General features: G+C 44.5%; 1 protein-coding gene across 12 annotated transcripts in view; it reads left to right on the top strand.

The window, feature by feature from the left end:
• Nucleotides 1-14,285, top strand: part of enpp2 (ectonucleotide pyrophosphatase/phosphodiesterase 2) — a 148,872-nt gene extending 134,587 nt beyond the window's left edge. For 4 of the 12 annotated variants that reach the window (XM_061776871.1, XM_061776872.1, XM_061776869.1 and 1 more), the window contains 2 exons: nucleotides 1,401-1,554; nucleotides 9,756-13,695. In XM_061776871.1, the coding sequence (XP_061632855.1) occupies nucleotides 1,401-1,554; nucleotides 9,756-9,926 (325 nt within the window). In that variant the 3' untranslated portion in view covers nucleotides 9,927-13,695. Of the gene's footprint in view, nucleotides 1-1,400; nucleotides 1,555-9,755 lie in introns of those variants that run through there. The other 8 variants (XM_061776876.1, XM_061776875.1, XM_061776868.1 and 5 more) reach the window with 8 other exon arrangements.
• Nucleotides 14,286-15,288: the final 1,003 nt, after the last annotated feature.

The raw sequence follows: 15,288 nt of genomic DNA, 5'->3' as shown, positions 1-15,288 counted from the left end.
GATATTTTAGAGATTTTTTTTTCTGTGACTTCGTGACTTGGACCTAGCAGTTTGAGTGGTGTTCCAGTGCACCTTTCCTGGTCAGAGGATGGAAAACTCCGACTTCCCACTTTCCTGGAATGCAGCATTATAACAGAGAGCTACAGATAATAAAAGAAAGATAATTGTTCATGCATCTTTGTTCTTTGCTGAATGACTGAAAGTTTGCCTGTAAGTGTTATTTTATGCCCCGATTTCATACTGTGTACTCGAGAATGTTTAGTTACAGTGCTTAACAGCAATTCATATATTCACTAAGCTACTGTTAGCATTAAGCTAGGGCATCTAGCACATTCGCTAAGCTAGCATTAGATTAGCGAAGCTAATACATCACATTAGCATTATGCTAGCCCTTCATGTCATTTGAATATGTTAAATATCATGATTGTTTTTAATATCTTCAATTGTAGCTCATGAGATAGATACCACACATTTGTCTGTTGTTGTAGTTTTACAGGGATTCCTGAATTAATGAGTGAAAAGGAAACTTCATCTTGTTATTTGGGAACTGTTAGCTATCTGCTGAGTCGTGTAACAGGCCAAAGGACGCCACACACACGCAGGAGCAGAATACTTTCAGTTTTTCATCAGAGAAAGCCCTTTCCACTGGGAGCTGTGATGAGCCGTGGCCATGGTCTGGCCTCTTGGGGTCCTCAGTCGCTATTCTGTGGCTCTTCTTACGTCACTGTACTGCGGCTCTCTGCCGATGTTCTGTGGTCAGAGTCTGTTGTCTGGTCTCAGTGGAAATGGCTCCTTGAGGTGTTCCTTCACTTGGCTTCTCTGTGCCCAGCCATAGGTCGTTACATAATTATTTTTAACCTGCATGTGTGTGTGTGTGTGTGTGTTTTTGTGGATGAGGGGTGGGAGGGGATTGATTTAAACTATGTAAAGCACGTTGAGTTGCATGTCTTTGTATGAAAAGTGGTTTATAGATAAAAATGTGATGGATTTATGGATTGATTTGTTGATTGATTGATGAGACATTATATCTTGGAAATGTAGAAGTATTTGAAAAATATAAACGCTTCCAGAGAGTTCAGAAATAGTGTTCCATATTGATATTCATCTGTTTTCTAACTTAAATCGTTTAACTTTTCTGAGAAATCATAAACATGATCACTGATCAATGTCTTCACATTGGTGAATATCATTAATAAAATGAGAAAAAGTAATTTGAGCAAATTATTTTTTCAGATGTATCAAACTTTAGCCCTTTGCAATAATCAGTAGACTGGAAGTAGCTCTCAGTTTCAAAAAGGCTGGGGACCCTAGCTGTACAGTACTAAACAAAGTCAACATATGTTCAATAAGCAAACATTTGGTAAATTGTCACTAATCTCATAACTTCTTCTTAACTGCAGGTATGCGCATGGTACAATAGCCATCCCAACTCACTTTTTTGTGGTTCTAACCAGCTGCTTAGACTTCAGAGAGCCTGCAGATTCTTGTGGTGGCCCCCTCAGCTCTGCCGCATTCATCTTGCCACACCAACCTAACAATGATGAGACTTGCAATGTAAGGAACACCACTCGTCTTTATACTTTGCCTTACTCCAACTCGGAAGTCAAGAATGAGTATGTAAATGTCTAGTCAGGTCATTTGTGTTTACATACAGTATTGCACCAGTTCACAACAAAGGTTATATCAGGATATCACTTTCTACATGGAGGATGTTGACTAGGATGCAGAAAGGACCCAAATGCACGATGGATAGGTTGAAAAAAATAACAGGAGATTTATTGAGTATTCAACAGGGATCTTCTAAAACAAAAAATAAATCAGACGCAGGAGTCACAACAGTCTATAAGAGTGACAAAAAAAAGAAATCATAGCAAAGCTAGAAAAAAACAACACTCTTGCTTTGTTATCTGATCTGATTTGGCAGAACTCAGAGCCCTGCTGGGCTTATATTCCATTAAAATGTCTTCAATGTATTCAGGGCCTAAACCATTGTGTGATTTGTAGACCAGTAGCAGAACTTTAAAGTCTATTCTAAAGCTGACTGGGAGCCAGTGTAGAGACTTTAGAATTGGAGTAATATGTTCTGATCTCTTCGTTATTCCATACCGGATCGGTCGTGGCCCGGGTTAACAACGTCCGCCACCCGCGCCGTCAACCTGCGGGGTGCCGTTGGAAATTCAGCTACTGTGGGTCGAAGTCAAAGAAGAAGAAGAGGTGGAAAGTGGGTTCTTCGGCAGAAAGAGAAGAGGAAAGCACAGAGCCTAGAACTGAATGTGGGGACTTTGAATGTTCGGAATATGACAGGAAAATCTCGGGAGTTGGTTGACATGATGATTAGGAGAAAGGTTCATATATTGTGTGTCCAGGAGACCAGGTGGAAAGGCACTAAGACTAGACGTTTAGGGGCAGGGTTTAAATAATTTTACCATGGTGGAGATGGGACGAGAAATGGAGTCGGGGTTATTTTAAAAGAAGATTTGGCTAAGAAAGTCTTGGAGGTGAAAAGAGTATCAGATCGAGTGATGAGGCTGAAACTTGAAATTGAGGGTGTTATGTGTAATGTGATTAGTGGCTATGCCCCGCATGTAGGATGTGACCTAGAGGTGAAAGAGAAATTCTGGAAAGAGCTAGACGAAGTAGTTCTGAGCATCCCAGACAGAGAGAGAGTCGTAATTGGTGCAGATTGTAATGGACATGTTGGTGAAGGTAATAGGGGTGATGAAGAAGTGATGGGTAAGTACGGCATCCAGGAAAGGAACTTGGAGGGACAGATGGTGGTGGACTTTGCAACAAGGATGCAAATGGCTGTAGTGAAGACTTTTTTCCAGAAGAAGCACGAACATAGGGTGACCTACAAGAGCGGAGGTAGAAGTACGCAGGTGGATTACATCTTGTGCAGACGATGTAATCTGAAGGAGGTTACCAACTGTAAGGTAGTGGTAGGGGAGAGTGTGGCGAGACAGCATAGGATGGTGGTGTGTAAGATGACTCTGGTGGTGGGGAGGAAGATTAGGAAGACAAAGGCAGAGAAGAGAACCATGTGGTAGAAGCGGAGACAGGACGAGTGTTGTGCAGCTTTTCGGGAACAGGTGAGGGAGGCTCTCGGTGGACGGGAGGAGCTTCCGGAAGACTGGACCACTGCAGCCAAGGTGATCAGAGAGGCAGGCAGGAGAGTACTTGGTCTGTCTTCTGGCAGGAAAGGAGAGAAGGAGACTTGGTGGTGGAACCTCACAGTACAGGAAATCATACAAGGAAAAAGGTTAGCTAAGAAGAAGTGGGACACTGAGAGGGCTGAGGAGAGGCGAAAGGAATACATTGAGATGCGACACAGGGCAAAGGTAGAGGTGGCAAAGGCCAAACAAGAGGCATATGACGACTTGTATGCCAGGTTGGACATTAAAGAAGGAGAAAAGGATCTATACAGGTTGGCCAGACAGAGGGATAGAGATGGGAAGAATGTGCAACAGGTTAGGGTGATTAAGGATAAAGATGGAAATATGTTGAGTAGTGGAGGCTAGACTCAGGACAGAAGTGAGTATTTGCGAGCAACAGTATGGTTTCATGCCTAGAAAGAGTACCACAGATGCATTATTTGCCTTGAGGATGTTGGAAAAGTACAGAGAAGGTCAGAAGGAGCTACATTGTGTCTTTGTAGATCTGGAGAAAGCCTATGACAGAGTACCCAGAGAAGAACTGTGGTACTGCATGCGGAAGTCTGGAGTGGCAGAGAAGTATGCTAGAATAATACAGGACATGTACGAGGGCAGCAGAACAGTGGTGAGGTGTGCTGTAGGTGTGACAGACGAATTTAAGGTGGACGTGGGACTGCATCAGGGATCAGCCCTGAGCCCCTTCCTTTTTGCAGTGGTGATGGATAGGCTGACAGATGAGGTTAGACTGGAATCCCGGTGGACCATGATGTTTGCAGATGACATTGTGATCTGCAGTGAAAGCAGGGAGCAGATGGAGGAACAGTTAGAAAGATGGAGGCATGCACTGGAAAGTAGAGGAATTAAGATTAGCCGAAGTAAAACAGAATATATGTGCATGAATGAGAGAGGTGGTGGGGGAAGAGTGAGGCTACAGGGAGAAGAGATAGCAAGGGTGGAGGACTTTAAATACTTGGGGTCAACCGTCCAGAGCAATGGTGAGTGTGGTCAGGAAGTGAAGAAACGGGTCCAAGCAGGATGGAACGGGTGGAGGAAGGTGTCAGGTGTGTTATGTGACAGAAGAGTCTCTGCTCGGATGAAGGGCAAAGTTTATAAAACAGTGGTGAGGCCAGCCATGATGTACGGATTAGAGACAGTGGCACTGAAGAGACAACAGGAAGCAGAGTTCGAGGTGGCGGAAATGAAGATGTTGAGGTTCGCTCTCGGAGTGACCAGGTTGGATAAAATTAGAAATGAGCTCATCAGAGGGACAGTCACGGTTCGATGTTTTGGAGACAAAGTGAGAGAGAGCAGACTTCGATGGTTTGGGCACATCCAGAGGAGAGAGAGTCAGTATATTGGTAGAAGAATGATGAGGATGGAGCTGCCAGGCAAGAGAGCTAGAGGAAGACCAAAGAGAAGGTTGATGGATGTCGTGAGGGAAGACATGATGGCAGTTGGCATTCGAGAGGAGGATGCAGGAGATAGGCTTACATGGAAAAGGATGACGCGCTGTGGCGACCCCTAACGGGACAAGCCGAAAGGAAAAGAAGAAGTTCTGAGCTCTTCGTTCTGGTCAGAACCCGAACTGCAGCATTTGAAATGAGCTACAGCTGTTTAATGATCTTTGGGGGAGTCCAGTCAGAAGACAATTACGATAGCCAAGCCTACTTGAGATAAAAACATGGATGAGCTTCACCTGGTCTGCTCGGCAGGCGTAAGCCTTCACTCGGGATATGTTCTTCAGATGGTAAAAGGCTATTTTTCGGATTGGTTTGATATGGCTGACCAAGTAATTGAACCTGATAAAAGACACCCAGATTATCCGTGGGGACTTTAACAAAGCAAAACACCCGGTGAGGACATGCAATAACTAACCAAGAGAACCAGATGAGAGAGGACAGAAAAGGGCAGGACAGGGCAGGTTGTGGCAAAATGAGTAAGGCAGTGCGACTGTCGAGTGGTGCGGTGGGATTCTTTTTTAGTGTCTAAACACCTGTCAGAACCTGTGAGTTGATATGTTAATATAACCTGTCTTGTTATTAGTGATTTCAGCACAAGTAATTCAAGTCTATAGTGTTTCTATCAAACTTATTAGTGAATGAATGAACACCATATCACATGCATGTCAGTCAACTGGTGTACGGAGTTGCTGAGCCGGCACATCAAGGAAGGCTGAAGGGTGTTAGAGGATTAATGGGGGCCGTACGTGTATACTGGACAAACGCAGAACCAACCATGCACAAGAAGAGCGACACAGAAAACAGGTGAATTACGATACAGCTAAGCCTGCCAACCGTGTCCAGTGAACCAGCTAGAACAAAACATAGCAGCTAAAAGAACAAACATAGCAGTTAGAGCGATTTTGAAAATGTGCCATTTGAAGGGCGTAAAGAAACCAAACATTCATACTGAAGGAAGTGAAATTAGCAGAGGAAGTGACAATCACATGTTATCAAAGAAGCTCGTCATTGGTGTCTGACAAGGTACAAAATAGTGTCGATTGTCAAAGTGGGAGCATCAATACACATATTGAACACAATAATTATGGCAAGTAATGCTAAACCACAGAGGAGGTGTTTGAAACCCCCAGGAGAAGTCATCTTCTTCTTCTATTCTTCCGCAGAGTTACGCAAGTGCGTGTGTGTGTGTGTGTGTGAGGTATCTGCGCGTCAGTTCAGATGATTGGTCGTTGCTCGGTCTTTATGACCTATCTTCTGCTCCTCTATAACCTATGCAATCAGTTACCAGCACTGATTGTAGCTAAAAGTGTATACTAAAAGTGAATCATCAAGACACTATTCAGCCACATCGAACTTATGCAGCAAGCAGCTTCTGTCCGGTCGCGGTGAGCATTCAGCTTTATCAGGCCGGGCTTCCCGGCCACCTACTGCAGAAGGTGAAGGAGGAGGAGGAGGATTTGGGACCACAGGAGGCACTTGCAACCATCTTTCAGTCTGACGCGCGAACCCACATAGCGCCCTCAGCAACTTTCACAGCCGTTGTAAGTTACCAAGAGGACTTGAAAGGGTCCAAGCCAGCTCTGATGTCTTCACGTTTTTCGGCAGAAGTTCTTGATCAACACTAAGTCGCCAGGTTTGATATTGTGCGAGGCCCGTCAGCCGCTCTGGGCAGTGGTGAGAAGAGCAAATTAGACAAAGACGTGCAATACCTGATCATGTTGTCTTCGCAAAGATGTGTGTCCATTGGCAAGCCTGGAGGATTCATTCTGACATTTGGAGGCCCTGCAAAGAAGATTTCAAAGGGAGACTAATTGTGCCGAGGACGCACACGCATTCTCATAGACTGTACATTAACATGATTGATAGGCACTTCATCCAAATTAATTTACTTTCTTCACAACATTTACTCAATTTGGCTTTCAAAATCCCATTTTCTTTCTCGACTGCACCACCAGATTGAGGGTGGTAGCAATAATGTGTTCTGAGGTCAAATCGTAGTCTATCTGAAAGCTGGGTCACGTCATTTACAAAGTGTGTGCCATTATCGGAGGAAATTTTTCAGGAATTCCCCAACTGGGAATAATTTCAGTCAGTAGTGCTTTTGCCACAGTGGATGCAGATGCATGTTTTGCCGGGAAGTCTCTCCAACGTGTCCTGGGTCGTCCCCGGGGTCTCCTCCCGGTGGGACGAGGCGTCCGGGAGGCATCCGAATCAGATGCCCCAGCAACCTCATCTCGATGTGGAGGAGCAGCGGCTCTACTCTGAGATCCTCCCGGATGATCGAGTTTCTCACCCTATCGCTAAGGGAGAGCCCGGACACCCTGCGGAGGAAACTCATTTCGGCCGCTTGTATCCGGGATCTTGTTCTTTCGGTCACGACCCACAGTTTGTGACCATAGGTGAGGGTAGGAACGTAGATCGACCGGTAAATCGAGAGCTTCGCCTTTCGGCTTAGCTCCTTCTTTACCACAACGGATCGATACAAAGTCCGCATCACTACAGACGCTGCACCGATCCGCCTGTCGCTCTCCCGTTCCATTCTTCCGTCACTCATGAACAAGACCCCAATATACTTGAACTCCTCCACTTGGGGTAGGAGCTCATCCCCGACTTGGAGAGAGCATGCCACCCTTTGCCGACTGAGGACCATGGTCTCAGATTTGGAGGTGCTGATTCACACTCAGCTGCGAACTGCTCCAGTGAGAGTTGGAGGTCACGGCTTGATGAAACCAACAGAACCACATCATCTGCAAAAAGCAGAGATGCAATACTGAGACCAGACCCTCTCTACGCCTCGGCTGCGCCTAGAAATTCTGTCCATAAAAGTTATGAACGGAATCTGTGACAAAGGGCGGAGTCCAACCCTCACCGGAAACGAGTCCGACTTACTGCTGGATATGCGGACCAAACGCTGGCGCCAGTTGTACAGGGACGTATCAAGGGGTTCGGTACCCCATACTCCCGAAGCACCCCCCACAGGACCCCTCCAGGGACACGGTCGAACGCCTTCTCCAAGTCCACAAAACACATGTAGACTGGTTGGGCCAACTCCCATGCATCCTCGAGGACCCTGTCGAAGGTGTAGAGCTGGTCCACTGTTCCATGGCCAGGATGAAAACCACACTGCTCCTCCTGAATCTGAGATTTGACTTCCCGACGGACCCTCCTCTCCAGCACTCCTGAATAGACCTTACCAGGGAGGCTGAGGAGTGTGACCCCTATAGTTGGAACACAGCCTCTGGTCCCCCTTCTTAAAAAGGGGGACCACCACCCCAGTCTGCCAATCCATTAGTCTGTCCATTAGTTGTCAAGAACATTCCTCAAGGCCAGGCAAGGCTCCAACTACCGGAGAAAAATTCCTTGTGTGTTTTTTGGACATACTTGGTAAATAAAGATGATTCTGATTCTGATTCTGATTCTGATAACTGTACGGTTGAAGGTTGAAACCCTGGGAGCAATTAAGAAGGAACTGGTACATGCACTTAGGTCCCCGAAGTAGAGCTCGGGCTGAGGGACATGAGGTTCTTTGTACGGGAGGAGGGGTTCAGCAGGAGTATTTACTGGTGCGTGGTCGGATTGCATTTTCGAAGAAAGGAGGGAGACTTGTTGCGTGAGGGAGTGTTAAGATTCCATGATTTCTTGAAGCACTTTTTCCTGTCGCTCTATGTGGCGAGTGCATGTTTTAGCGCCTCCGGGGTTGCTGGGTCCATAGTATTCTGTCACGATCGGATAGAGACTGGACCCAAGAGCAGGCGGAGGCTGAGAGGTTGTGATGAACAGTTTATTGAAATGGAAATGGGGATGGTCCTTGAGATGCACTGGCAGGTTGTTGAGGCAGAGAATGCGTGGTAGGCAGTGACGAGGACGGGCGGCTGGCTTGACAGCGAGGTGGCAGAGATCCACTTGAGGAGGGACACAGAGGATACGCTGACTGACAAGGAAGAACACGAAGGTCAGAACGATGACAAGGAATTGAGTAGGCTTACTTGGAGACTGGGGAGCCGTGGTACCGCTGGATAAGCTGCAATACTAATATGAGAGTTTCCGGGATCTGGCAGGCTTATATGCAGGTGATGATGAGGGCTGATTGATGACAGGTGTGCGGCCGAGAGGGTGAGAGGAGCGTAAAATGCCACCCAGGCACTCCGGTTTCCTCCCACATCCCAAAAACATGCATGAATTGGAGACTCTAAATTGCCCGTAGGTGTGAATGTGAGTGCGAATGGTTGTTTGTTTATATGTGCCCTGCGATTGGCTGGCGACCAGTTCAGGGTGTACCCCGCCTCTCGCCAGAAGATAGCTGGGATAGGCTCCAGCACGCCCTCGACCCTAGTGAGGATAAGCGGAACAGAAAATGGTTGAATGGATGGACATTTGAGATTGCTCATATGATTTGCAAGATAATCATATTTTCTCAAATATAGTTGCAATTATGGGGACCCAAAAAATGGTAAAAAATTTAATTGTCATTATTTATAGCTTATTAGGGCACAGATATACTGGTCTGGCCCGCTTGAGATCAAATTGGGGTGAATGTGCCCCGCGAACTAAAATGAGTTTGACACCCCTGTTCTAGGATAATCTTCCATCCATTTTCTGTCGCGCTTCTCCTCACGCGGGTCGCGGGCGTGCTGGAGTCTATCCCAGCTATCATCAGGCAGGAGGCGGGGTACACTCTGAACTGGTTGCCAGCAAATCGCAGGGCACATACAAACAAACAACCAATCGCACTCACATTCACACCTACGGGCAATTTAGAGTCTCCAATTCATGCATGTTTTTGGGATGTGGGAGGAAACCGGAGTGCCTGGAGAAAACCCACGCAGGCACGGGGAGAACATGCAAACTCCACACAGGCGGGGCCAGGGATTGAACCCGGGTCCTCGGAAATGTGATGCTGACGCTCTAACCAGTCGTCCACCGTGCCTAGGATAATCGTATAAAACATAAAATAATCTGGTATTTGTTGTCCTTGGTTGTGAAGGGACAAATCGGGACAAAAAAAAGCCTGCTTCTCTTTGTGTGTGTGGCAGGCCTGCGTGGAAAAAAAAAATCACTTTATTGAGATTGAGTCCAGAGGTTAAATTAGAGAAAAAGGAGGGAACCCCAACACTAATACTTGCTTCTCAATGATCCCTTGCAGAGCTCAGATGAGGAGTTTAACTGGGTGGAGGACCTGATGAAGATCCACACAGCCCGCGTCAGAGATGTTGAAATCCTGACAGGTCTGGACTTGTATCGCAGAACCACGCGCAGTTATCCTGAAATCCTCTCACTGAAAACGTATATGCAAACCTATGAGAGTGAGATCTAAATTGTACATTATACTTTGCTGGATTTGAACATTTTGATCACACTGACTTGGATGTAGATAGCCTATGGAACTGCACAGTGACTTTGATTCCCATCTTTTTCATACCACTGAGCTCCTAAATTTGTCATAAATTATAAAAGTCAGCTAGTAGGGAAGAAAATGGGTCTGTTTATATATATATAGAAATATATATGTTGTACTGCCATGAAGAAGGAATAGGCCCTAATCTGCCACGCTGGCCCAATGCGTGTTGGCAGCTTGTTCAGAAAACACTTGAAGCTGGACATGGAATAAAAAACGTAAAACGTGCATTAATTCGCTACAAGAAAATAATTTTTGGTTTGAGGATGGAACGATGTGTCACAGCTGCCAAGAAATCATACACCGAGTTAAAGAATTTGATACAAACCTATACAGTGACCCTCACCGAATGATTACTAGAAAACTACAAGCAGACCCAGTTCCATGTATCCCGAATGAAGAGGTTGAAAATGCTATTAGATCACTGAAGGCCGGAAAAGCTTGTGGTCTGGATGACATTTCTGTTGAAATGCTTCAAGCAGAAGGGAACCAACTTCATAAGATCCTTGTAAAACTATTTCAATTCTGCTTGGACTTGCAAGAAGTATCGGCGACATGGAAAGACGCAGAAACCATTTTGCTACATTAATCAGCCGATAAAATGGACCTAAGAAATTATCCCTCAATAAACCTGCTCTCAACGATTTATAAAGTCTTTGCAAAGATATTGGGCAAACCAATTGCAATCAAACTCAGTGAAGCACAGCCGATACAACTAGCGGGTTTTTGTAGCGGTTTTAATACACATACAGACAGTTCAACAAATAATCCAACGACACGAGTACGAAATGCCTCTGTGTGTAGACTTGATCGACTATGAAAAAGCGTTTGACTCAGTCGCCACCACTTCGATATGCAGGCGCTAGTAAAGCAAGGGATAGAGCCGATCTATATCAACATTCTACAATCAATATACAACGATTCTTCAGGTTCAATACGAAGTGATGATGAAAGAGTGTGAATAAGTCTGGGAAAAGGGGTCAGGCATGGCGACACACTGGCTCCGAAGCGATTTACAGCTTGCCTTGAAGAAATATTAAAAAGCTCAATTGGGAAAAAGAAGGACGAAAAATGAACGGCGCTTATTTCAGCCATCTTCGTTTTGCAGACGACATCATTTTATTGTCCGACGATGCTGAACAACCACAGCGTCGTATTCCGGAATTAGAGTTAGAAAGCCGTCGCTCAGGTCTGAAAATGAACAAAATGATATCAAAATGGAGGACTATGTCCTAGACGCCGTCGACAACTACATCGATTTAGGCCAACTTGTAACAATGGATGGAAATACAAGCACTGAAGTTGAACGCCGAATAAAACTCGCCCGGCAGGCTTATGGAAGGCTTTGTGTTATATTCAAGAACAATCTTCCCATTTGCTTGAAAAGACAAATATTTTACCAGTCCTCACTTACGGGAGTGAAACTTGGACTACGAATGCCGAAGTTATACAAAGACTACGTGGAACCCAAAGGAACACGGAACGCCAAATGTTGAAAATAAGCATTCGCGACAAGAAAAGATGCAGTCGGATAAGACGGCAGACGCGAGTTCCCGACCGTCATTGGAAAATTAAAAAGCCTTAAATGGAAATGGGCTGGCCACGTTGCGCGAAGAGCTGACGAGAGGTGGACCGCAGAAACTATCAATTCCATACCACTGGACACGAAGCGACCACGGCCGAGACCCAAAAGTAGATGGATAGATGAAATCCTTGAACACACCGGCAACACATTGCAAAATGTCCTAGCAGTTGCAAACGTGAAGAAGAGGCCTTCATCCTGCAGTGGATAGATAATGGCTGATGATGATGATGATGATGATGACGATATGTAAATTTTGATTGTGTGTTATCCAATTGAAAGAAACCTGTGAACATCAGAACACCTATTTTAGTTTGAATTGTATATTTATATGCCATTGATAGTTTTCCTGTACCGGCACGCACTTGTGGACATGGCCTATGCTATGCTCGAAGTATGGTGGCCGACCAGCAAATGCGTAGCAAAACGCCACATCACGAGTAAAGAACTAAAGAAAAACGATGCAAGATAAAAATGCTGCAAACACACACAAAAACACACGCACACAAATCCGAAAGGACTGGACCGTCCTGAAGGTTGCGCCCCCTAGTGGCTTGGCATACTTCCATTGTGTCATGTGAACTTGCAGCATTTCTCTCTTGCAGTTGTTTTGGGATATGTGTGTGTATGTGTTATTTTTTTTGTGTTTGCAGCATTTTTCTTTTGCTGTTGTTTTTTGTGACAGCAGCTTTGTTTATCTTGGGGCAATTGTCTTTTCCTGTTTTTTGCTGTGATTGCAGCATTTTTAACTTGCAGTGTTTTCCTTTTGCAGGTGTTTTATGTGCTTGTGTGTTTTTCATTTTGCATCGTTCCTGTTTGCAGCGCGTTTGCCCCTTTCGGCCTCCGTATGTATTGTTTTGTTCCGGTGTTAATATATTGAGTGTTTGAAAAGATACATTTGATAGCCAACATTAAAGAATGGTGAATTACTGTGCTCTGTTGGAATCAGGGCGAGAAGACAGAATATTTGCCAAGAAAAAGATGGAGATTGTGGCTTTAACGAATCCACACACCAGTTTTTATTCCTGCCAAATACCCAGTCCGTACAGTCCATTGTTTGTTCTCAATACTTCGTTGAAGGTAAGCTTTAACACTTAGCAATGTCAGAAAATGCATTTTACAAACTGTACAGAACATATGAACTTTTCAATGTTTACATTTTACGTCAGTATTCTGAAGTAACACAGTTTTTTAAAATATATCTCTTATGTTGGAGATTGTTGCTGTATTATACCAAACAAACTATACATGTCAGAAATGTAGGATTCTTGAATTACCAGAAAGGCAGCTCACTCCCACCATACGAATCGTTGTCTAGCCTTGACGCCAATGTTAGGCAAAGTCAATGCTCTTTGAGCTAAAGTAAGCCAAGCTGTCAACGATTCTGGGGCTTTAAGTGGTCCACTTTTCTTCACACACAGTTAGGCTATGAGATGTCTGCAGGGATCGCAGTTGTTTAGGATGCCCCCTGTCAAAGTTTCTCAATACTCTATCAGTCTTTTAGCCCTCATTTTAGCATATCTAAGGAGGTTGTACTATTTAAAACATAGTTGATATTAAATGATTAGGGTTATACAGAAAAAAACGGATAAACAAAACCCAACATGAGTCAGTCTACTAGATCTCATGACTGAAAGACTGAAAGCTGCCTATATTATACATACATGCAAATCAAGTCACCTTTCGGCAGAATTCGAGGTTTTGAACTCAAAATAGGCCATTTAACGTAAATCGTAGCGCTCCGATGAGTTTTTCCTGGAGGGGAGGCAGGGGGTGCTCGCCGTCGCTGATGTCATAGGCTAGGCGTGGGCAAACTACGGCCTGCGGGGCACATCCAGCCCGTTGATCATTTCAATCCGGCCTGCTAAATATTGGTACAGAATCGCCCAAATCATATAAAAATCATGACAACATTCATTTGACCTTGTCCTGTAATGCCGAGTGGTTCCACCAGGCTGTGCTGTAATGCTCAGTGGTTCCACCAGGTTGTCCTGTAATGCCCAGTGGTTCCACCAGGGAGCACAGTAGGTACAGTGATACATTTCCTTGACTTTGGCTGTTCTGTTTTTACTCTGCTTCTACTCCGAACCCAAAGAAAAGAAAAGTCGACAGCGAGTTCCGAGTGTTTAATATACAACCCCAATTCCAATGAATTTGGGATGTTGTGTTAAACAAAAATAAAAACAGAATACAATGATTTGCAAATCCTGTTTAACCTATATTGAATTGAATACGCTACAAAGACAAGATATTGAATGTTCATGTTGAAGATCAAAGTTCAAAAGAATACAATGTTAATGCCCGACCGTGTGAGGAAACCTGAATATGTTGGACTCCTCGTGAATGCAATCAGAAGTCTCCACCTATCCAGGTACTCGATCTACTTCTCAACCCCCCTGTTCAACATGGCGTTATTCGTCCAGTCCTGTCAGAATGTCATGAAGTCTCTGTTGTATGCAGAAGCTTCTGTTGCCATTTCCACAAGGCCTTCTCCATTGGCAATTTGCCAAATGGTGCCTCAGTTTATGTCGTGTTTTTGAATTCACGAACAGCAATAGGAGAAAACGGCCAAGAATTATTACTCATTTCTTAATGTTAGGGTTTGCATTGCTTCACACTTGTATTTTTTTGGGAGGTATGGATTTTCCCTCTGGCGTAATTCAACTCCCAATTGTGCATTCTTCTTTTCGGTGAACAAAGCGTCCAAAGTCTATTGCAGTACTAAAGCGCTATTCCCCGGCTGAACAAGGTTCTTGAGACAATCGTCTATACTATGTATTACTATTGTAATTGTTATATATTCTTATTATTATTATATATTGTTTATATATTATCTCTAATAATATGCGCTATGCCACTGTGTATTTTCTTTAAACTCATATTCCCACCAAAGGTTCAAATCGTATAGTTTAAACACATGTTGACTTATCAACTATTCCCCTCCCTTCACACACACACACACACACACACACACAGAAAGAGACAAGCAGAAGAGCGGGAATCGGAAAGACCAAGACAGGCAGGTGTGAGAGAGAGAGAGAGAGAGAGAGAGAGAGAGACCCCCGGCTGTATCAAGTTTTCCTTTGCTTTGCTGTAGCAGACAAATGGGTGTATCCCCTGATTCCTTTCGAAGCACAGCTGGAACATACCTGGGTCCTCTGGGGCAAGACCGCTTTGATTTCCCCAAGTACAACTCTTTAGAATTGTAATTGTCATTTTTCTTTCTGTTCGCCTTCCCGACCATTCGGAGCTATCGAGCCTCATCTCCTTATCTGCAACGTCTTCCACTAAGCCCTCCCACAAGCGATAAACCTGACAAGGCAAACATGGACCCTTCCAATTCTTCTCGTCCCTACTTTGCATGTTTACATCAACCACTTACACAATGCGTTGTGTTCATAGTGCCACCGTTTAAGCTCAACATAAACATACTGATGTCTGTAAAGCTGTTTCCCAGGGTGCTATCATCTAAATCCAGCACCCATCTATTTCTTTATATTTATTTGATTTTGACGACCGTGACATGTAAATTCTTCCCGTCATGCTGACGTGTCCTGAAATGTTGTTTTTTTGGAAACTAAACACCAAATGAGCAGCCCACTTTTGCTGATAACACTTTATGGAGTTATGATCATTAAAACACAGGTAATTCTTTGAAAGAAAGGTTTAGAAGATAAAAGGTTAGCTAATTCTACATTC

Source organism: Phyllopteryx taeniolatus, chromosome 6 (genome assembly GCF_024500385.1).
Source record: "Phyllopteryx taeniolatus isolate TA_2022b chromosome 6, UOR_Ptae_1.2, whole genome shotgun sequence".
Taxonomy (NCBI): domain Eukaryota; kingdom Metazoa; phylum Chordata; class Actinopteri; order Syngnathiformes; family Syngnathidae; genus Phyllopteryx; species Phyllopteryx taeniolatus.
Note: the sequence above shows the minus strand (reverse complement) of the source record. Positions and strands in the feature narration are given on the sequence as shown.